This window comes from Paroedura picta, chromosome 6, assembly GCF_049243985.1.
Source record: "Paroedura picta isolate Pp20150507F chromosome 6, Ppicta_v3.0, whole genome shotgun sequence".
NCBI classification, from domain to species: Eukaryota; Metazoa; Chordata; class Lepidosauria; order Squamata; family Gekkonidae; genus Paroedura; species Paroedura picta.
In genome coordinates, this window is record NC_135374.1 from 62,661,317 (window position 1) to 62,686,254 (window position 24,938).

Genomic DNA, 24,938 nt, shown 5'->3' on the forward strand with positions numbered 1-24,938 from the left:
CCCGGCATTCCACTGGCTGGCCCAGAAGCCAGGAGGGCCAAGGGCATGGCAGAGGCCAGTGCTGCTCCTGGTCCTGCACAGAGGCTGGGAGGCCAGGAAGGAGCACAGACCCTGATTAGCGGTGGCGTGGAGGCATGCCAGCTATGGCAAAGAGGGACAGGGAAGAGCCTCTAATTAGCTCTCAGTGGTGGAGTGCTCTCCCAGTGAGGGCCAATCAGAGGCACCCCCAATGCTTCCTGATGACACGCAAGCCCCTCTAAATGGCCCTTCTCCTGAGGGCCAGCATGTTGTTGGAAGAAGAGTTGGTTCTTATATGCCGCTTTTCTCTACCTGAAGGAGTCTCAAAGTGGATTACAATCACCTTCACTTTCCTCTCTCCATAACAGACACCCTATGAGGTAGGTGAGGCTGAGAGAGCCCTGATATCACTGCTCAGTCAGAACAGCTTTATCAGTGCTGTGGAGAGTCCAAGGTCACCCAGCAGGCTGCATGTGGGGGAGTAGGGAATCAAACCCACCTCGCCAGATTAGGAGTCCACACTCCTAAACACTTTATCAAGCTGGTTCCCTGCACGTTTTATTATAGACTAGATTCAAAGCCTGTTCAATAGAACGGGCTTTGAAAGCCCCCCCCCCCCGCTGTGGCCTCCTTCCCCCCCCCTTCCCCCCGGCTGTGAGTGTGCTTCTAGGCCCAGGGGAAGGCCTCCTTCCCCCACTCCCCCCCCCCCGCCCGCAGCCTCCTTCTCTACTCCACCATTGGGCAGCTTCCCTGGAGGCTGCAGATGGGCTTGGGTGAGGGCCCAATCACCTTCCAATTGGGCCCTAACCTGACTGGGTAGAACTCTTGTCTGTCTTGGTGAGGGTCTGCCCACTCTCTGCCCACTTAGGCCTTAAAGGTAAAGGTAAAGGTAGCCCCTGTGCAAGCACCGAGTCATGTCTGACCCTTGGGGTGACGCCCTCTAGCGTTTTCATGGCAGACTCAATACGGGATGGTTTGCCAGTGCCTTCCCCAGTCATTACCGTTTACCCCCCAGCAGCAAGCTGGGTACTCATTTTACCGACCTCGGAAGGATGGAAGGCTGAGTCAACCTTGAGCCGGCTGCTGGGATTGAACTCCCAACCTCATGAGCAAAGCTTTCAGGTGGCTGCCTTACCACTCTGCGCCACAAGAGGCTCTTATTTAACAGCGACCTGCTGTTAAAGATGATGATGATGACAATGATACAGTTGTTCTTTGACTGTTGTATAACCTCTCAAGGCAATAGTCAAATATTAAACTGATGACCAATTTGTATGCGATACATGATATGCAAGAATTTAATTTAAATCTCCAAGTTAAAATTCCATTATACTCAAATTGTCACCTTAATATGGCAAACATCCCGGTCCCAGAAACTAACCTTAACATGATAATGGGCATCAAGCAATATGTTTGCAGGCTTGAGGTCCAGATGCAGCAGGGGTGGGGACATACAGTGAAGGAAGTTCATGCCCACAGCTGTCTCATGGATGATTCGGAAGCGAAGTTTCCAAGGCAGTGGCTCTGAGGCCAGGAGTTTTTCCAGTGACCCTGTCTCCATATATTCCATGACCAAGCCCACTGGCTCTTTACAGATACCATAAACTGGAAGGATGTAGCGAAATTTTGCCATTTCCATTTTCTTCGCTTCTTCCAACAGTTCCATACGTTCCCTAGATAAAAAGTGCAAAAAAAGAGACTAATTTAGTTCACAACTATTAATCGTGTTCCACCCATTTGTTCATGCTGGCATGATTTAACCAAAATGCAATATATAAATTCCACATAGTTACTCCCACTATATCAATATTTAATGTTAATTAACACAAGACTAGTTATTGAGTGAGGGGCAATATTGACTTGTCCTCTCTTCCGGCCCTAGAAAGTGAGTTCTAATTATACAAAATATACCTTCTCTCTAAGGCACAGAGAATTTTTTTTGGGGGGGGGGGAGGACCTTAAAGGCAAGGGCAAGTCATGCTTGTTTAATGAATCAAACAATATTTATAATAAATAAATAAATATTTATCATCATGAGATTGGTAACCTACTTGACACTATTGGGGAGGGCAGATTTACTACGCCACCACTCAGTTAAAACTTGCAGTGCTACTAAGTTACAAGCTACTTGGTAACTTAATCATATGGGAGGCAGCTCTTTGAGGGTGACAACAGGTAGGAGATTTATTATTTATGAACAGGACCTACTCTGTTCACATAGATGAAGTTTTAAGTTCCTATAAAATCCATACCATTTTGCTAACAACATTATGTCTAAATACATTTATTTATTTCGGTCAACGACCAGTACAAAATACAAAACAGTAAAACAGTATGTAAGATTGATTAAAAGTTCCAAAATACTTCATGTATTCAATAAATCCATCCTAACCCTTATAAATATACATATTTAGCCAAGCACTTCTACATTTAATTGGTAGTCTTGCATATTTGGCAATAATATGGGATACACTCTTATTTTTATCCCAAAGGAGTTCCTTTAATTTGCCTTGTCTTGAAGTAGCCCTTAAGTCAGTAAAGATGGAAAACAGTAATTCCTGATGCAATTGATTATAAATACAACAACATTAAGTCAAAACCATTCAGTAAAAGATTACATGGTCCTTGCATAAGAAAACCTCTGAAGTATTACTTCACACCTAATGTCATAAATTATTTATAGCTATTACAGTGCAACTTCTTGTAACAAACACAAAATATATGATGTGGTGTTGAAATTTTTGTGTATGCTATGATAAAAAAATGAGGTGAACAAATTATTTTCTGGAATCAGTTACTTGTCTCCTCATGACTGGGAGCGACAGGAACAAACCAGGTCGCTGTGCACTCTCCTACTGACTACAACATGAAGTTATCCTCTTTTAAACCCTTTCTGCTGGTGCCTGCTTGATTATCCCCCAGCTCACAGGTTTACACTTAAGCTGGTGAGTGTAGCTTACACAAAACTAGCAAAGACAAAGATTAAGCTGCTGGATTCAACTCTCCTGAAATCCATAACAAATGTTTCATATGCAAATTGCATGCACAGAATTCCCAGAGTTATTAGCTAATATTCAAGATATGTCTCAGCATATAGATTAGAATTTGATGCACAAAAATATTCTATTTACTTTAAACAAACTAAGGTTTTTAAGTGTAGTAGTGAGCATGCCTGATGATTAACCAGCCTATATGGAGGAAGGGAGAGCTAGGTATACTACAGGCTAGAGTTGTCAACCTCCAGATGGTAGCTGGAGACTTCCAGGTATTATAAATGATCTCCAGGCAACAGTGATTAGTTCACCAGGCCAAAATGGCCACTCTGGAAGGTGGACTCTATGGTATTATGTCCCAAATCCCACTTCCTCAGGCTCCACCTTCAAAATCTCAATGTATTTCCCAACCAGGAGCTGATAACTGTACTTCGAGCTTCAATGCATTTTTAAAATATCTACTCAGCATACACTAATGAAGTCATGAGATGTTCTTCTCCAAGAAAATCAGGTGGTAAAGTAGTAAAGAAGGACAAGAAAGATCCAGCATTTGTAAATCAGTGTAGTACTCAGCTAACAAGAGAATAAGTGTTAAGTAGGTACAGCTCCAAGGAATGTATTTTTTAAATTATTGGCCTAGGAAAGGGACTCAAGAAGTATCGAAGTATGATGGGAAAGTAACATTCAAATTACAACCACAGGATTGACTCTAGAGTACTATCAGCAGGGCTCAACTATCAGAAAGGAACTTCCCACCAAAACACATTTAGCCCCTGATAACATTGCACCCAAAGGACAGGAAGGCTAAGTGTAGGGTAAACTGCCAAAATCCCCCTCCCCTTACCATTGGCAGGAGAGGTTACAATGAATCAAACCTGCAGCCATTAACTTGACAAGCCTTCTGACAATCAGGGCTGATGAATCACACCAAGGGAGAACAAATGAGAGCCAAACCTCTGTAAGCCCTGGAGTCCATTCTCTGAATAAATTCTGATCAAACAACAGCAGTTCTTCAATGTTGGTGTGGTAAGTGATGAGGGATATGGCTATATGCATTCAGAAGGTCTCAAATTCAGTACCTGGCATCTCCAGTGACAAGGACATGTTGATGAGAAAGACCCTGAGACAGTCGAGAGGGACCTGAGGCCTTGAAAAGCTTCTGCCAATCTGAGTAGACAGTACCAACCTTGGGAGACTGAAAGTCTGACGTTGGTATAAAGCAGCTCCATGTATGTTCAGATAGGAAGGCCTTCTTGTTTCCACCAATATTGTTGGTCTTCCCTAGAGCAAATACTCTTTGAGATGGGTAATTACATTTAAAGAAAATACCAAGGTTTACTAGGAGAAGGGAGTGCCAGGTAATGAACAGAACCATCAACTCTTCCCCCTAAGCAAGCATAATTCATCAAGCTCCAACTAGCTTGAGGTGCACAAAGGTATGATTGTCTGAACAGTGAGGTAAAATTAGTGAGAACAATCAATCATTATCTTAAAACAAAAAAAGTTGCAAAATCATATTCTTGTGATTGATCTATGTGAAAATGTCATGACAGAGGGGATATCTGGGCATATATATCCCTTCCCTGGAGTGTAAGTGAGAAGCTAATTCTTGCAACCTTTTTTTGTTTTTCCACCTAACAGCATCCCCTCCCCATGCTGCTTCCTAGGAAGCTTCACATCTCCACACAATTGGACTGCAGTAGCTCTCTCTCTCCACAACAGGCTCCCCCCTATGGGGCACCATACCCAGCCAGTCTTGAAGCATCTGGAGATCTCCCCCTCCTCTTTTTCCTGCTCCTTCCTTCAGGGAATTTTGATGCCTGCCTGAGGCTGGGATGAAGCAGTGACCTGCTCAAGCATTTGTTCTCGCTCTCATCCCCCAAACCACCACAGATCCACCCACTGACAGCACCAGCTACCACCAACAACCAGCTGCAGCTCTCCCAAGACTGTGGCATTCCTTAATGAATCAATTCATCTTATATTGGGTCTTTCTTTTTCCCCTGCCTTCAACGTTTCCTAGCATTATTATCTTTTCCAGTAGTCTTCTTATAATGTGAGCAAAGTACAATAGCTTCAGGATAGTCATTTAGCTTCTGGGAAGAGTTCAGGCTTGATTTGATCTAAAATCACCAAGATACCACCTATCTTGAATATTTCTAGAATGTTTGCCAAGTTAAGAGGAATATTGTAAGCGGAACTGCATGTTCTCTTGGTATCATCTTGGGCTCCCTCAGCCTCACCTACCTCACAGGGTGTCTGTTGTGGACAGTGGAAAGGGAAGGCAGTTCTAAGCAGCTTTGAGACTCTTTCTGGTAGAAAAAAGCAGCATGCAAGAACCAACTGTTCTTCTAAAGTCAGCCTTCCTCAATTTTTTTACTGTTGAAAAACCCCTGAAACAGTCTTTAGGGTTTGAGAAACCCTAGAAGTGGCATGGTTGTGCAGAAAATGATAGAGAAGCATAGCTGTGTACACACCCCTGTTTATATGAAGGGGCCCGTCCCCTTCCTACCCCCTCCAGGCCCATAATTGGCCATTTCAGGGAGGGGCAGGTCAACATGACAACGTATGGTCATATCGCACAACAATGTTTAACCAATTTTAAAATATATACCTACAAATTAATTAACTCCCACACATTTGGGAAACCCTTCCAGAGCCATCAAGAAACCCTGGTTGAGAAAGCCTGATTAAGTAGTCTTTGACTCCCTAAATTTATCTGACTAAGTGTACATTCACAGGACAGCTTGTACCCAGAATTAAACTTTGCTGATCTTAAAGGTTCTGCTGGATTCAAATTCTGTTCTGTTGCTTCAGACCTGTGGTTCTCAACCTTCCTAATGCCGCAAGCCTTTAATACAGTTCCTCATGTTGTGGTGACCCCCAACTATAAAATTATGCAAGTGTTCTTTCACAAAAATTAAACTGAAACTGACCAATGGCATGAAGATCCATTGTTCATGATTGTATATCAATTGTTTTTTTCTAGGGTTTCTCAGTTCAGTTCTGCCTCTTGTCCGCCAAGCTGTGCGGCCACCTGGAGCGCCTGGCAGGAGACTGTGCTGTGCTGCAGGAACTGCTGGAGTGGCTATCAGCAGGAGGAGCGGTAACAGTGTCAGTACACACACACCCTGCCAAGCTCCTGGCCCTGCCAAGACCCCTGTGAAGGGGTCATTCAACCCCCAAAGGACCCCGACCCCCAGGTTGAGAACCACTGCTTCAGACCAACCTGACTATACACCTGAATCTATCTGTAAATTTGTGTTTATCAACTTTTACTGTAATGCCCAAAGGATTGTGCAGATTACAATTATAAAAACTGGCTAGGCAAGCAATACTACTTTAAAACTGCGTGTTTCTAGCATCTGCATCCTGAGACAAGCCAGTTAAATGCTTCATTGGTGTTTTCAAAAAGGAAGATAAAGATCCAGCAGAAGTCAGTAAAAACTAATTTGTGCATTTATTCTGAGAACTAGCTACAGGAGGAGATTAGCCCATTCCCAGTTGGAAGGCTCAACAGTGCCTTTCAAGAAGACAGCCTTCTCTCCAAAACCCTTTCCACAGTAAAGGTCACTATTTGTTTTGCTATGTCCTTCACAATGACAAATTATGCAGACATTTAACAGGAAAAGCATCGCATCTCCGATATTGTCACGACAAGACAACACTTACCTGCTGAATTTCTGCCACCCATGGCACTCTTAAAGATAAGAGGAGCCATGCAAGGCAAAAACTAAACTCACTCTCACTAGCATTTATGTTTTTAAACCTTGCTCAATAGAAGCTGTTTGTATGGTGATTTTTGTACCAGATGTTACAGGAAGCAATTAAGAGCCACACAGGCAAGTATGGACAAGAAGAGGTATGCACAATACAGCAACTGTGTATTCTTTAACTTCTTTCAGCCACTTAACAGCCCATTCTTGAGAGCAATCTTGTCCACATTTGAGACATTAAATAATCCCAAATATTCACACTGTGCTTTTAACTTATTGAATAAGGAGGCTTGCTTGTCAATAAAATGCTCCGGTGTTTTAAATGTTACCACTACTGGAAACATCTTGTCCAAAAAGCTCTTAAAGACAAGCTGATCAGCATATCTATGACACCTCTGAATTCTTTATAATACTTTGTTCCACAAGGTGATCTTATGAATACCACAAAAAGTAATAAGGCTGCAGGTTGGCATATCGTAGTTCAAATCACATTAAGGTTTTACAGGATATAGCTATTTGCAATCTAATTTTAAGACAAAATACACAAAAGAATGTTTCTATGTGTGATAACTTCACCATGAGAAAATGGTGTGGTTGGCCTTAAGTGTCATGTAATTATTACCTTTCAAAGCAGGTTTTCTGCACTTGACCTTAAGGGGGAGGAGGCAAGGTAACTGCTTGGCTTTCCCACACTATCAGAAATCCTGGTGGAAAATATATGGGTGGAACAGATAAAAACCAGAAACAAAAGTGGGAAGAAAAATCAGGAAGTTCCTTCTTGGTGGGCAGAGAATTCTGGTAGAACAAGGAATGATGAACACACAGGGACAAAAACATGATAAGGCCAAATCCTCAGAAAAAAAGACCATTATTCTAAAAGGGATTTTAAAAGTTCCCTCACTTCTTCTTTCAAGTAGAAAAATATTTTCAGATTTTTAAAAGAACTGCGTACACATTTTGAACAGAGAGCATACAAGACAGCTTAATTTCTTTGGTTCCCAACAAAGGACAGCTATTGTTTAAGTTGTCTTCCATATTTATAATCCAAGAATTTCTTTTTCTAGTCTCATCCATTTTCATTAGGCCAGCTTCGGTATCTCCCTATGGTAATAAGCTTTGCAATACACTTTAGACATCTTTATGGTCTCTGCAGATAACGAACAGCGTTTCAAGTTATTCACCTGTGATGCAAGTCTGATTTCTTCCTGGTTTTACAACTGACATGACACTTCTGTACAGCACGTAAACAACACAGTTCTTTACTATTTGTTCAATTTATACAGAATGCAAAATAGAATAGGATTTCCCTTTTCTACATCCTTGCACTGGTTGCAATAAACATGACTGCATTTGATAGGGAACCAAAGATTTGCTATAACTATAAGAAATTCCTGGTCCCTTTGCAACACTGATCTGGGGACTGTAGGCAGGTGAAGGGTATGCAATATAACTGGCTTCAACCAATCAATGCTACCTGCAGCTGGTTTCTAAGACCAACTTGCAGAGTGAGCTTCTTCAGTATTTGCAGTAGCTTCTGAATAGGCCTTGCTTCTGAAGAACTATTGCATCTGTTTACACCCTATTTAGATTCAACTATTACTTTGCTGCCTTCCTGTTAAATGGAAGCCATTCTGTCATTTCATCAATATGTTCCCAGCTGCCATCTATCAATATCTTACTCATATATTACTTAGCCAGAACAAGCTCAATGGTATCATCAGAAACAAGAATGCCGGCTCTCAAAATGGCAGATCAAATTGTCTGAAAGATTAGGTTTCTAGAGGTTGAATGGATTTTGTCATCAATACCCCCTTGGAAGCAAAGGAAAAGTATTCTTGGCTGCACACCCGGTCTTTTTTGTATTCCTAGCTGCATCTAGCACAAAGAGCTTCAATTTCATGTATATACAGAAATACAATGAAGTGATACTCATACTGCAGCCACAGCATTCTTTCAGGGAAGACTGAGGTTCTCTTTGGGACCCAAAGAGTTAGTCAAATCATTCTAAGTATCTCATGATCTCCACCCTTCCCTAGTGGCTATTTGATAAACTATGTTAAATGAGTGAGCCCTGCAGAGGTTGCCAATTTCTAGACAACATCCCTCAAACATTCAAGGCAGTTTACAATGACAATCAAAAATATTTATATTCACAGATCAGTTTGACAGTATTAGCATTACTATGACCATAACACACTATGGCTAAGAGTTTTAAATCTCTTAATGAAAACATCTACAAATTGATATGTGTTGCTTCTGTAGCTTTGGAGATACACTACCATGGTGATTATCTCTAAACCAGGATTGAGTGTCTGAAAACATAAACATAAAACCAAAACACAGAACAAGTTTGTTGCCCTTGCTATTGACTATGGCTCAGTAGAAGAAAATAAACCAAATTTTGCACTTTCTAAGTCAGGGTCCCCCTACAAGTAGCTCTTGAGAACCATGGTGCCCACCAGTATTTCTAAGGCACCTGCCAAGCTTTTCAAAAATTAGGTGGGGCTTTTTAAATGCAGGACTTGTTATTATTCTTGTGAAACATGAGTGGCCCACAGAAATAAACATAATTAAAAAAACAAATATTTACACTGTGATGTGAAGATACTGACTTGAACTCATCCCACAGTATGGACAGGAATAATTCTTTGTTCAGAGGTCTGAGGAATGCCAGAATAATTACAAATGGGGAAAGTAAAATTAAATCATTTCTGCTTTGTGAATGCTTATTTCTATTTACTGTAACTTAATTGCATTTAACAGGGATACATTACAAGTTCAAAAAGTATACAAGCCTGTAGATGAGCTTCAATACTGTTTAGCGGATTGGTCCATAAACATCATAAGTCACTTTTCCACTATTTCTCTTGCTGACTCAACATAATTGCAATTCTTTAATATGCACATAACCTAGGTGAATTAGTAACAATAATCAAACAATTGCTTTAAGGTTTCACATTTGAGATATAGCTTACACTGGAAGCCATTTTAGTCACAGAGGACTGTGGCAGTTGTAAAAAACTTCTTTACATTACATATACAGCACCATAAATAGTTGGGGGGGGGGACTTTACAGTAGCATAATCAAAAAAAGAAGCAGCAATTGTATAGTTCGAGAGAAGGACAAAACAGAAGATGACAGCAGCCAAAAGCAGCATACTTTTTACAGAAATTTAGGCAATGTAAGAGCTTATAGCGATTTAAAGAAAAGGTGGTCCTCTAAGAAGAGTGTGAAAAAGATGCAAGGGATAAGCAGATATGAGACACAACTACAAATTGTAGTTGTGAGTGTCCTGCACTGTGCAGGGGGTTGGACTAGATTACCCTGGAGATCCCTTCCAACTCTATGATTCTATGAATTGAGAGAAATTAGCCAGAGACCCTTGGAGAGCTCTGAGTGACAGAAGTGAAAGCAATAATATATTGGAAAATAATATGCTTCCTTCAGTCTCCTATGGTTATTTCCAGGTAATGGGAGCGAGGAACACCCAGTTCACCCTCCCCCACAAAACACAGTCAGGATGTCAACATGCTGGAACTAGTGTGGGAGACTGTGGGAGAGAGTTCTCCATTCTTTGACAGAACCTCCCCCCCAACTCCACAGACCTTTATAAAGATAACAAAGGCCTCAAAACCAGGAATGGAATCTTTGCATGCAACTCCCACCCACATAAATCAAGCCACATTAAATGAAAAGCCCAAATTTGAATGTGACTATTCTCAAGTACTAAACAAATAGTATGCAAGATCTCACTTGGATTGGAATACCAGCCATATAATTCAATCCAGTTGTATGACCACAGTTATTTCTTGATAAAATTTTTATAATTAATACAAACACAGAGAAGCCATACGGTCACTATTCTTGCCTCCCAATCATAACCATACAATGGGCTTAAAAGAGAAAATCCTGCTTACATTCCATTCTTTTATTTGCACTTCAAATATTTTTTAAAAGAACAACACCTGAACAACACTTCCTGCTTCAGGGTTGCCTGTTTTGACCTCTGGAGCTTCAATGGGTACAGTTTATTAGGAAAAGCCAACACACGCCTAACTAAGGCAGGGCTTGGTATGCTGGGAACTGCTCCCAGCCAAGAGGGCACAAGATGACATGTCAAATTGAGCTAGTATGATATCCCTGGCTGCCAGCCTGAATTGGTTAAGCTCCATCTTCAACCAGTACAGGCCTGCCCAAGGTATTGCAGCCAGTGAACAACGTAAAGCCTTTTTCTTCTTTTTTCTTTTGATTTGGATACTAGCTACATCCTATATTCTGTTGTCCCTGAGGGTCGGACCAGAACCAAGGGGATGAAATTAATTTAAAAGAATTTTCAACTTAACATTCGGATGAAGTTCCTGACAGAGTGGTTTCTCAGTGGAACAGGCTTCTTCAAGAAGAAGAAGAAGAGTTGGTTCTTATATGCCACTTTTCCCTACCTGAAGCCACTCAAAGCGGCTTGCAGTTGCCTTCCCTTTCCTCTCCTCCCTTTCCTCTCCCCACAACAGACACCCTGTGAGGTGGGTGAGGCTGAGAGAGCCCTGATATCACTGCTCGGTCAGAACAGTTTTGTCAGTGCCGTGGCCACCCAAGGCCACGCATCTGGCTGCATGTGGGGGAGCGCAGAATCGAACCCGGCATGCCAGATTAGAAGTCCGCACTCCTAACCACTACACCAAACTGGCTCTCAGGAGGTGGCGGGTTCTCCTTCTTTGAATGTTTTTAAGCAGAGGCTAGATAGCCATCTGAAAGAAATGCTGATTCTGTGAACTTAGGCAGATTGTAAATGGGTGGACAGGAGGGATTGTGTCTGAGCTTGGCTACTGTGGCCCTTTCTTGCATGCCCAGGGAAATGCTGATTGTCACTAGGGGGCAGGCAGTTTTGAATGTCATGCATTTTGTAAAGGGTTAGACTAGATGACCCTGAAGAGCCCTTTCAATTCTATAATTCTAAGATAATTAAAGAGCTACATTTAATCACCATACACAGTTATGAGTGAGACAGTTGGTAATACTATGCAGTGTGGCTGGGACCAAGGCATATTATAGCCTACCTTCAAAATGCAAACATTTATGGACTGCATCTCTAACTACATTAAACAACTGATTTTCATTTAGCATGTTGCTCTAGCCATTTCTCCACATAAAGGGGGGAGGCGGAAATCCAGAAGCCTTTAATCCTTCACTTAACTGATTTTTTAATGCTATGGTTTATTCATTACTGAATCACAAATTGTTCTTTCCAAATCTGAGATTACCTTACTTCCTGCAGCAAGCTATTTTCAGAAACAAAATAGCTATTGTATATCTAGGCTGTACCAGCAAACAAGTACAAACACCACCTCATGGGTCATGATTCAAGTCTTGTTTGCCCAAGCTTCCTTTAAATGGTGAAAGGAATTTCACTACTTTGTACTTCAGTGTGAGTCTGGAAGTCAAGATCTTTGTCTAAGTCACAGTGAAAGGAGCATGTGACAATACAATCCTTTGATACAGACTGTCTCCTGTTATTGTATTGCCAGGAATCCTAAGCCTCCTCCTATCTGATGCAGCGGTGAGAGTGCCCCGACCCTAAAAGGGGAACAGTCCCTGCCTGAAACCACTGCTCTGTATGTTTCATTCACAAGACTGCTAGTTTTGTAATTATTTTTGTTTCATTGTTGATTGCATTGCTTTTAACTGTTTTTAACACATCTCCAGTCTCAGTTATATTTATTATAACTAAATATTAAATACATAAAACTAGAACTGGAGTGATCGAAGTTAAAATTCCTGCACCCTCATGAAGTTTCACCACTTATGCTCTCTCTGTGTATCACCTCACAGTATAATTGTGAGAATTTAATAAAGGCAATAGCTACATTTGCTATTTTGAGCTCCTTAAAGAAGGGATAAAATGGGGGGGGGGAATGCAAAAAGAGGAGAAACAGGAATGCATTTTTCATCCTACCTGAAGAAAAATAAAGAACAGCCTAAGCATTAACTTGACAGTTACAGTCCCAGAAACCTGCCCTAACATGCCATGAGGAAGCAGAATTAAAATCAGGTTCAGGAGGGGTACAGAAATGTTGGTCAGTGTTGTGTATGTATGTGTGGGACTGTGTGAGAGCAGACAGTCCATGTGCAAGGAAAATGATTTCACCTTATTTGCACACAAAGATATGTAAGATAAATCTGAAGAAAAGTTATGTATATAATAGTCAGGAATTAATTTATCTGTCCTATATCACACCTTCTTTTAACTTGTGTAACACCATAGTTTGGATAACGTAATTTGACTTGTAGGAACTGGTGAGTGTTTAAGTCTGACACTGGATAAAAGATCTGAGACAGATGACTTCCAAAATTTCCACAGTTCTGATACCATACCTGCAATAGCAACCTTTGCAACCACAAGGTATATTTATGAGTAAAATATATACTACCAGGGGTTCTAGGTCACATATATCACATTATGCAATACAAAACAACATATTTGCAATCAAATTCCAGCACATTACAGTTAGAACTAAGTGACATGCGAATTAGTAGGATTCAGGTCTGGCATTGCTTGAGAGAGTTAGTATACTGAAGGGCCTAGCCATTGCTGAGGCGTCTTCTGATCAGTTGGCCCCATAAACTTCTGCTATGATTTTATAACATTTTGAAAACTTGTCTGCACAAAGTGCTCAAGCCCCAAAATAACTATGTTCATGGTAGTTCTATCAGTGGCAACTATACATTAAAAGAAAAATAACTTATACAGGTTATTAAATTTTTGCTTAGCATTTGTGTGGGGGAAAGAAATGTGAAAATAATGAGTTTTATAGTTAGACAGCTATATTATAGTTCCAGAAGAAGTCTGAATTTAATTTTTTAAAGAACCCGAAACAAGTCGCCATCTATTTTTTTAGTGCTGTTTGCAAAATTACCCTCCGGCCTCATACCTTCATGCGTGTTCTAACTCAAAACTGCTAATTGTGTGCGTGTCCAAGCACCCACCAGTTTCCATCTGGCAGAATAGCCTACAGAATCGCGTGGCTGGATAAACGGAAGAGATCGGTGGCGAAGAAAACTTTGGGACCCTTTGTTACCGAGAAGGAACCCACTCTAAAATCAAGAGGGATTTCCTTCGTGCAAGCATAAGCAACTAGCACGACCGTTCATCCGGCAGGAGTTTTGAAAAAGGAAAGCATTCGCTGGCTTCCACCCACCTCTGCAAGGCAGGTCCCTCCCAGCTCGCCTCTCCGCCGCTCCCTTTTCCTCCACCAGTTCTTTTGCAAGTCACCACCTATCCCTTTGCCGAACAACCGGTCCTTTCCACGTAAATGCCGAAGCACAGCCCTGAAGGAGACGTAAAAGAAGCCCAAGTGCACGCAAAGACAAGCCTCTGGCTTCTAGCGTCCCAACGCATTTTGCTTATAAATGCAGCCTCGCTTTATTAAGTGAGTGCCTTACAAAGACACCATTAGCACAATTTGCCTGGCTTTGCAAAAGCACCGTATAAAAAAAAAGGGGGGGGTTGTTCCGCTCTTAAGCAACATCCAGAGGCAGTGGAACCGCACCACGGGAAGGCGGGACGGTGGGAAGCGCCAGCAACCGAGGCTCTTTTCAAAGCACTTGAGTTTTGCTTCAATAATGCCGAAATCATTCGTAAGAGATCAAATGGTATCCAAAAGAGTTGCTGCAAACCTTTCCGTATCTCTTTCCTGCAGCTGAGCCACACAGTTAACCTTCTCGGACAAGCGCACAACAGAGTCCCCGTTTCATGTAAACCGCCTTGAGCCTTCGGGGAGGGCGGTATATAAATATAAAATAAATAAATAAAATGTGAAAGACAATCAAGCAGAAGAAAGAGCTCTGGGTCCGCTTTTCGTTCAATATACCTTTTAAAACCCTCAGGTGAAAGACCGCCACCGGCACGGCGAGGCAGACCCTTCTCCTGACATGCCGGCGCGGGGGCGGCGATTACAGGGCAAGCGCGAAGGGGGGGGGGCGGTCTACGGGTTTCACGCCGCTGCCAGTGACTGCATCTAAAACGAGGCCGCCTTCCACTGCAGTCTCCCAAAGCACACTGGATGCGCCCGCTGCGAAGTCAGTCGCGACGAATTCGCCGGCAGCTGCCCCTTCGAAGCGCCCCCTGCCCGGCGAGCGGGTCTCTTCCAGCAGCGGCTTCGGCCCCTGCAGCTGACCGTGCCTTTGACCGAAGGGTTGAGCGGCAGCCGCGAGCAGTTAGGCTACGAGCCGCCCGCGCCGCGTCGGGGAGCAGCGCCCCGGAATTAAGAGCGCCGCTCCAAAGGTCGACCGCCCTGCGCGTAACGAATTGCGCTTCACTGGACAGATGACTTTTTAAAGAGCCCCTCCCCTGTTACGACCACGTTTTTGCTCAGCGTGGTTTTCTCCCTCCCAGCGAAGAGGCAGCGCTGCAAGCACAGCCGGGCCAAGCACGCTTTGCCCTTTGCTCGCCTCTCTCCAGCCCGACGCGACTTACTTCTCATCCACATGCAGGCTGGGCGAGCACTTGATAGCGAGCCATGTTTTCCAGTGGACGTGGCGGACCTTGTAAACCTGCCCGAAGCCCCCGGAGCCAATCTTCTCCCAGCTGGCGAACTCGCTGGAATCGAAGGTTTTCAGCAGCCCCATGGCCCACGGGGAGCTCCCCTCCTTTTCCATGGGGCCGCTGCCTGTCCCGCAGGGCGCCGAGCCTGCCCGAGCCGCCGCAGCGATGAAGCCTCCCCTCCCGCCCGCCGCGGTCGCAGCTCTGTCTGGGCCCAGGTGACTCAAGGTGTGGTGGAGTCATTCGCCAGCCCATTACATCACTTCCTGGGTTCACTTCGCTCGGCTGGAGCGCGAGTGTAACCCGAGCCTCCCCTGTCAGAAAGGGGATTGCAAAGCACGGTGTTGCAACTTGCCAGCCGGGCTTGCTTCCAAGAAGCGCCTTCTCCCGGCGCCCCAGCAGGCCCGATCCCGTCTGATCTCGGCACCGAAGCAGGCTCGGCCCCGGCTAGCGCTCGGAAGCGCCACCTCCAAGGAGCACGAGGGTCCCGACGCGGTGCAGGCCAGGGCAGACCACCTCCGAACCCTCTGGCTGTGTTAGGAAGTCGCATCTAGAGGATTTCAAATGGATCCTCATGAATTCCTATGATTTTTACATGGAAACGAAACCATGAAGATCGGACTTTTACTTTCTTCCAATAATCATCACCTTTTCCAGGCAAAGGGAGAGGCCAGAGTGGCACAATCCCTTTCTTTCCTAGAGAAGTTTGATTCTGCTCTTAACAGTAGTTTGTTGCAGCCAAGATCCTTGTGGCACCTGAACCCTGTCTACTGTGGCAGCGGCAACACCTTTTGGTGGGCAGAACGCACCTGGTCAGAAGCAGGAGGGGAGAAATGCAGGAACATTTCTGAGCAGATGACACTGACATCACCTATTAAATTATAACAAGAACATTTATTTAGTTGCTGCTATCAAGACTACATGTTTTCTTTTCCCCCGTTCCCTATTATGCAAAGGGCTGTTTTCTCTGGAATTTTACTAAACAAATGACATATGCCCATTCAGTAAAAAGGGATATAGAATCATAGAGTTGGAAGGGACCTCCTGGGTCATCTAGTCCAACCCCCTGCACTGTGCAGGACACTCACAACCCTATCATCTACTGTAACCTGCCACCCCCTTCAACCTTCACAGAATCATCCTCTCCATCAGATGGCTATCCAGGCTCTGTTTAAAAATTTCCAAAGATGGAGAACCCACCACCTCCCGAGGAAGCCTGCTCCACCGAGAAACCGCTCTAACTGCCTGAAGATCCCTGGGAATCAGGAATGCCAGCTGGCTTCCATGTGCTCCATTGAAGAATATCACAGGACAGAAAACCTGCAATGAAAATACCAAACAGAGTTGAGAAACCTGCTCTGGGCATGGAATGACAAGTCCCCAGAGTAGAATTATGGGCCCTGGCCATGTTCTGGGACCAGAATGACAGCTACAAGTGGAATGGTGGTCCCTGGGATGGAAATCAGTGCTCTGGAACAGGAAAAGCAGTCCCCACAGTAGAATTAGTCCATGAGAGGAGCAGACGTGTTCTGGGACTGGAATGACAGTTGTGGGTATAATGATGGCCCACAGGCCCAGATAAAATGCTCTGGGACAGAAATGACAGTCTCTGAAATTGAATGACTGTCTCCAGGAATGCCATTTTTTTTTCTGGGGATGAAAAACAGCCATCACAGTAGGAGGGCAGTTCCTAAAAGTGGCATAAGAATTCTGGAACTAGATGGACAGCTCCCACAGTGGAAAGTGGTCCTTGGGAGGGCTAGGAGCGTTCTCGGAATTGAATGGCAACTTTAACAATGGAAGAACAGTCTCTGGTACCTGAAAAATCACTTGGGGACTGAAAGGACTCGCCACTAGAATAGAATGAAAACCCCTGGGCATAGCATAAATGTTCTGGTGCTGGAATAATGGCCACAAAGGTTGGTTCTGTACTTACTTGTCGATCCTGCTGAATTCAGATCAATTTGAATCCGGGTCTTCGTTCCTTTTTCCCGAATTGAAACAAACTGCATTCTACACTTAATTGTGTGGCTGTTCTCTCTTTCCCACTTGAATTGGGAAGCTAAGGGGGGGAGGGGAGTGGTGGATGCGAACCTCCATCTGGCAAGCGGGGGGGGGGGGGGAGAATCCAAAAGGTAAAACTTGGCCTTTACTTTAGAAATGAGGGCAAAAATAAGTCTTGCAAGGGAATGGCAACTGGGAACCAGACAGTCTTTGAAGTGATGCCCTAACCAATCAGTGACACACTGCTTCACTATGTCAGCGTTGGAAGAAGAAGAGTTGGTTCTTATATGCCGCTTTCTCTACCTGAAGGAGTCTAAAAGTGGCTTGCAGTTGCCTTCCCTTTCCTCTCCCCACAACAGACACCCTGTGAGGTAGGTGAGGCTGAGGGAGCCCTGATATTACTGCTCGGTCAGAACAGTATTATCAGGACTGTGGCAAGCCTATGTTCACTCAGCTGGCTGCATCTGGGTGAACAGGGAATCAAATCCAGTTTACCAGATTAGAAGTTGGCAGGCCTAACCACTGCACCAAGCTGGCGGGGAAAGGGGGAGGGAGTTAATCCAGCAAAACACAGAACATCTACAGAATACTGGTACTTTGGGAGCAGTTTTCTCAAATGCAGCAAGTTATATCCGCTCCTGGATATTGCAGGGAAAAGGTAGTGTCACCGCAGATCGATTATAGACATTGCAGAGGCAAAATTTTCAAGTGCTAAATATCAGAATGGAAATCAAATAATGTGTAGAATGACTTTTTAAATTCAGGGTCACTGGGGATAAAAAGCCTAGTGCAGATTCAGAGTAGAATGATAGCTGAAGAAACCATATAAACAGCTCTAGGTCTGGCATGACAGCCCTCCCCACCCCAAGTAAAATGATGGTTGCTGGGCCCAGATAAAATACTCTGAGACTGAAATGACAGTCTCCACAATGAAATAAGGATCTCTGGGAGTAGCGTTTCTGAGACTGGAAATGACAGCCACCGGAATGGGAAGATGATCCTTATGAGCGGCATAAGTATTCTGGAACTGGAAGGAGAACCCAGAGGAGTAGAATTACTATACCTGGGGCCATATAAATTGTTCTAGAACTGAATCGAAAGCCTCAGAGTTGAATGATGGCCCCTGGGCAGAGATGAAGTATTCTGGGATTGCTGTGCCAGAATAAAATGATGGCTCATGGACACAGAACAAGCATCCAGGAACTGGAATTACAGCCCCCAGAGAGGAATGACAGCTTCTGGGGGTAGCATCAGTGTTTGGGGACTAGAATTACAGCCCCTAGAGCAGAATGATGGCACCTTGCATTACAGTTGCTTGAAAGGGTAATGTCAGTCCCGCAAAGTGAAATGATGGTCCCTGGGCCCAGATAAAATGCTGTGGGACTGAAATGACAGCCCCCAAATGAAATAAGGATCTCTGGAAATGACATATTCTGGGACAACCACTGGAATAGAAGGACAGTCCCTATGAGTGGCATAAATATTCTGGAACTGGAAGTATAGTGTGCCCTGGGCACAGAGGAGCTACTGAAATGACAGACCCTAGGTGCAGTATAAGTGTTCTTGGACTGAACAGAATGATGGTCCTTGGGACCATATGAAGTGGCATGATGGCTCCTGGGACCAAATAAATTGCTCTGGCATTGTAACAACTGCCCCAGCATGGAGTGATAGTTCCTAGACCAGGATAAACTGGTCTGGAACTGGAATGATAGCTCCTAGAATGGGGGGATGGTTCCTGGGTCCAGATAAACTGTTTTGAATACATATTATTGGGTTCACACTATATGTTTTGATCTAGACCTTGCAAGGAAGGTGCATAGAGGTCATCACCTAATTACAATTATATTGAACCAGGGCCTACAGTTAGAAAGAGCCCTCTGCAATTTCAACTGAACCCTGAGTCGTAGTTCGGTGTAGCTTGGTGTAGTGGTTCTCATATGAAAAGCCAGGTCTGATTACCCACTCCTCCACTTGTACCCAGCTGGGTGACCTTGGACTTGCCACAGCACTGATCAAGCTGTTCTGACCGAGCAGTAATATCAGGGTTCTCTCAGCCTCACCTACCCCACAGGGTGTCTGTTGTGGGGAGGGGAAAGGGAAGGTGAATATAAGCCACTTTGAGACTCCTTCAGGTAGAGAAAAGGGGCATATAAGTATGAGTTCTTCTAAAAATCCACCCAATCCAAATTGTGTTTTCTTTGAATATATTCTGATTAGAATTCAAGGATACACATTTGATTGTAAAATTAGCTTTACAGGGGCAATGAACATGTGTGGTAAGATAACTGCTGATTATTATAAACTTTCATTTCAAGAAGCAATTTTCCACACTAATCTCTTAACAGCATTGAGCAAATAATTTAATGTTAAAATATCAGCCTTAAAATTGTGCTTCTAACAGATTGTTTCTCTACAGTGTGACAGAGGACACGTATGGATCCTGTGGATTAAGCTGAACAAATAATTTGAAAGCTAGCTTTAGTCAGTTGTCAACAAAGTAAAAGCCACCCCCCCCCCTGATCCGTTTTACAACTATTTATGTCAAAGGTTTATTATCTATGCTAGATGAGCTGGTGGGGTGGCAATGGCTATATTCAAGTAAAATGGAAATATCTATACTCCTGAGCTCTTTTATTCCTTTGTAAATAGATAACCTCCCCCTTGAACTAAATAGCTAATATTGTGGTTTCTCTTGATTAACTTCAATAAAAGAAGTACCAGAAAACATCTCCCCCCAAATGCAGCCACATCTGATTCTCAGAATCATATTACTAAACTAGTGTGTAAAATCAAGCAAGCACACTACAAGCACACTATCCTTCTCTCATAAAACAACCCTCACAAACTACAAACTTCACCTTTTTGCTTCCACAGCCAAAATCACTACAAGCAGGTTGCTTGCTTTCCCTTATCAAATAAGACCCATCTCTTTTGAGAAAGCAGAATCACACTGCACTCTTACTGGGTTATGATTCCAAGGATCATCATTCCAATCCCAGATCCGTTTGTCTGGTCCCAGAGACCATCATTCTGGGGATTGTCATTCCAGTTGCAGGGACTGTCTTTCCACTCAGGAAGCTACCATAGGGTTGCTGGCTGGAGATCTTCCGGACCAGTCCCACATGAGGAATCTGCCCCTGGACAGCCTCTGGTTGCTGGTGAGATTTTAGAGCTTCTTCCACCTGACATAATCTGCATCCCAAGGCATCCCGGGGCTGGCTCAAGTTTTGGGCAGATTGGCCTCGAGATGAGGGAAATTGCCAAACTGGATTTGCCACTTGTTATCTCACTTCACATCAGTAAGCAACCAGGGGCAAGTCTGTATGGAGGGGGAAACGCACAACAGTCCCTGCAGCATTTTGCCTGCCCTCGCACCCACCTTCCCCTCTCCATTTCCCGCTCCAAGATTTTTTTTTTAATGTTGTGGTCTGCATTGCCATGGGACTGCAAAGCTACTTTATATAAGTTAAAATAAAATTTCCCCTAAAGTCTCCATGGTCTTTTTGGGAATGGGCAGGCAAAACACAGTCCCATTTGTTTGCTGGTGGAGATGAATAAATGGGGAAAGAGGGGGGGGGTGCGTAATGAAGCAGCCCTCTCCCGATCAGCTAGGCGTCGCTGCTCTTTGTTTTTAAGCCTACTGTTTACACACAATCACTCTTTGGTGCCCAATTACCATGTCCAGCCTCTCACAATTCTACCCAAATATAAATAGAGTCCGAAACACCATGAATCCCAAGGGGGATGTTTTATCGTTGTGGCATTACTTCATAGCGAAGCGAAAGTGTTGATTTTTAAATTAAAAATGCATTTACATTGTAGTGTTACTTGAGAGCCAGTTTGGTGTAGTGGTTAGGAGTGCGGACTTCTAATCTGGCATGCCAGGTTCAATTCTGCACTCCCCTACATGCAACCAGCAGGGTGACCTTGGGCTCGCCACGGCACTGATAAAACTGTTCTGACCGGGCAGTGATATCAGGGCTCTCTCAGCCTCACCCACCTCACAGGGTGTCTGTTGTGGGGAGAGGAATGGGAAGGCGACTGTAAGCCACTTTGAGCCTCCTTCGGGTAGGGAAAGCGGCATATAAGAACCAACTCTTCTTCTTCTTATAGCAATGCGGAAGTGCACTTAAAAAAAATCAGGCTTGGGTGGGATGGAAGTTTGAGTCCCAGAGACAACTGTTGTGCTTTGATTGGTGGCTTAATGTGATTGACAAGCTGAGGGGCGGGGAGGGGGAGAAGTTTGAATAGTTTTCCCTTGCCACCTCATCAGGAGGCAAAAAGCCGCAATGAGATAGAGGAAAAACGCAGTAGGGGTCTCCCATGAGGAGACTTGCAAACACGCAGCTTACAACCACACATTTGCAAGCAAGAGGCAGCGTGAGGTTTGTGCCTGCATGCAGAATTGGTCTCGAGATTACTGATCTTCAGGAAACAGAGATAAGTTCACCTGGAGAAAACAGCTGCTTTGGAAGGTGTACTCTATACATTATACCCCTTCCTAAACCCTGACCTCCTCAGACTGCACTCCCAAAATCGCCAGGTATTTCTCAATTCAGAACTGGCAACCCCAGACTGTCATGTCACTCCCAGAGCAGTGTGTCTGGTCCCTGAGGCTGTCATTCATCCCTGTGAGTTTTCATGCTAATCTCTATAGTCCAATACATCAACTACTTACAGCCTCTGCTGAATAATGATAGTTCTTTCCCACTATTACTGGAGGGCAAACCTTTCTTGCCCACAAACAGTCTCCCACTCTCAACCAGTTCCTCACCCACAATAACACAACACCTCTTGATGGTCATTTTGGACCCCAATCATAGGCCTCGGGGAACAGCTGATTGGGCCCCCATTCTTCCCCCACCTCTACCACCTCAGGCTTTGAATTTTTTGAATTATTTTTATTTTTTGAATTATTCAGGGTCAAAGTCATATATGCATTGTGAAGTGTGTGAAGGTTTGTGTGAGATTCTAAAGCATGCTGTTTTTATTGTGCGTTTGATAAGCTTCATTGAGTTCCAAATGGCAAATGTTTAAAATAAATAATAAATAGCCAATCAATCCATAATTTTTTCATGTAAAGTGTGTCTTTTCACATCCATATACCAAAAGAGACAAAGCTATTGAAAAACATTTGAAGTAGCACATGAACATTTTATCTTGAAGGTTTATTAGGTTTATTTACATTTACATTTTAAGGCACCCTGACTGTGCTTTACAGTATATTTGTGGTTAAACTGTGCAAAACTCCTGGGCTTGATCTTTAAATGAACAAGCTTTGCTGCCGGTACATTTCAAGGAAAGACAATGTAGTGTTTTCTTCCAGTTGCATGAGGGCTACAAGCTCATCCGTCCCATCAGGACACTGCTTCACTTTCAGTTAAACCGCACTGACAATTGATCAGTTTCCAATGAAAGGTTTTTCAAATAGTGATTATTTTTTTAAATAGAGATTGATATTTCATGCATGTTCAAAACAGGGAAAGCAACACTAAAACCAACATGCAAACCTATGCCCAGCCCTTCACTCAGTGCAATTCAAACAATGAAAAATAAACTTGTCTAATTTGACTTTGCCTCCTTTGATATATTCTCCAGCTTTTCTTCTGTTGAAGAACAGGATGGGTGAGTTTACTTTGCTCTTGCTCCTTGAAAACATCCAGATGCAGAAGTAAGAATCTAGTTCTTTGGGTGAGGCTTCAATAGCAGTAGAACTGCTTTCAAATAAGGACAAGTTAGCATATGAAGTGGCTTTAAAAATTCTTCAGAGTGTGTGTGTGTTTGTGTGTATAACAGAATTGCATGTACATACCAATATAATTTATTGCGAGAAAATATGTGCACAATGGATGTATATTTTTGTCGGTACAAGCCTACTTCACATGTATATGCACTGGGAACACATGCACATACAACTGGGAAGCTGTTTTCTGTTGGCTGTGCATGCAGTGAGACTCACCGCATATTACAATGGATAGGTAGGAATGTGCATTTTCTTCAAAATGGAAAGTATAGGATTGTGTCCAATGGCCTATGCATGGCACAAGTTCATGTAACAAATCTCTCCTCTTTCTTCCTGCATAATGCTGATAACATTGCTTCTGGGGATCAGCAGGCCCCAAGAACAGAATATGATGTGCTGCAGAGCGTACAGCAAAAAGGGGAGTCAACAGAAGTCACTGCTTCCACATTCCACTATTGCCTGTTGGGTTTGCAGAATCCATGCAGGAGAGGAGGGTGTACAGTTCAAAGTACACTGGCTTTACATACTTTCTTCTACTGCAGTTTGCAGCTAAGGCAACCATTCTGTGGAACAAGACACTGATAATGAACCCTTTTCCCCCAAAAAAACCTTTTTTTATTCCAATGCCTTCAGTACTTAATCAAGGTATTTCTGGTAACATTTGATTCTGAAGGCTAGAATTCATCATGGGTGTATTATATACTGCACCATGCAAATATCCTTCACCATCTTCATTGTATCTAAAGCAAACAAAATGGGGAAAATGCAAATAAGCAGATGATACTCTGTACTCATGTATCCAGCGGTGACTGTTGCCAAACAAGCAAGGCTATACTTGGGATGTGTATGTTCCATCTGGGGCACACATGACCAGTTCTAGAGAACACAAAAATGATACACACTGTATGAACCTCGGATTTCAGTAATATCACTTACAATGCAACTCCAGATATAAAAGGGATTACAATACAATTTTGTGCTGTTTTTGTCATCTACTGGGTTTTTAAATTTTATAACCTTTTATTCTTGGAAAAAATGACAACATAAAAGCCTTTTTCTGTCACTTTATCCCAGCCTAGAAAATCTCTTTCTTAAATAGAAACAGTTCTAGAATATATCTCTCTTGTTTACCAATTAAGTGAAATATTGTGTTCCAAGCAAACTAAGATGAAGCCAAGGCCACACAGCCTGCATGAATCACAGCATCACCACTTGTGCTGGGGGAGTGGGGCCCATGATTGCCACAGATTCTTCCTTCCAATCAAGCCTCCTGTGCAGTATCCCACACTGTCCCTGACAGTTTGCCAGTCCTCAGGAATGGGTTTTGGTGGGACATGTTGACAAAGAAATGCAACAGGAAGGGGAGGGTCGATTGAACAGGCATTTAGCAATATAAAACATACCAGAAGCAAGAATTAAGGTAAAGGTAAAGGTATCCCCTGTGCAAGCACCGAGTCATGTCTGACCCTTGGGGTGACGCCCTCCAGCGTTTTCTTGGCAGACTCAATACGGGGTGGTTTGCCAGTGCCTTCCCCAGTCATTACCGTTTACCCCCCAGCAAGCTGGGTACTCATTTTACCGACCTCGGAAGGATGGAAGGCTGAGTCCACCTTGAGACGGCTGCTGGGATTGAACTCCCAGCCTTATGGGCAAAGTTTTCAGACGGCTGCCTTACCACTCTGCGCCACAAGAGGCTCTATAGAAGCAAGAATTACAGAGTAGTTTATAGACTTTATGGAGGGTCAATGTATAACACCATGCAAAACACTTCTGGCAAAGGCGGGGGGAGGGGAGGAAGTGCCGGCAGGGAGCCCTCCCCCCCCCTCCCCCCCCCCACAAAGCTCCTGCCAAAGCTTTGGCGGGGGGGCGGGGGGAGAGCCAGCAAGGAGCCAGACCCTGCTGGCTCGGGCTGCCAAAGGACAGC

General features: G+C 43.7%; 1 protein-coding gene across 2 annotated transcripts in view; it reads right to left on the reverse strand.

Annotated features, from left to right (window-relative positions):
* RIPK4 (receptor interacting serine/threonine kinase 4) overlaps positions 1 to 15,485 on the reverse strand; it is a 28,781-nt gene extending 13,296 nt beyond the window's left edge. The window contains exons 1-2 of one of the 2 annotated variants that reach the window (XM_077342761.1): positions 15,199 to 15,485; positions 1,400 to 1,691 (exon numbers count right to left, since the gene is read on the reverse strand). In XM_077342761.1, the coding sequence (XP_077198876.1) occupies positions 1,400 to 1,691; positions 15,199 to 15,380 (474 nt within the window). In that variant the 5' untranslated portion in view covers positions 15,381 to 15,485. Of the gene's footprint in view, positions 1 to 1,399; positions 1,692 to 14,593; positions 15,104 to 15,198 lie in introns of those variants that run through there. The other variant, XM_077342760.1, reaches the window with a different exon arrangement.
* Positions 15,486 to 24,938: the final 9,453 nt, after the last annotated feature.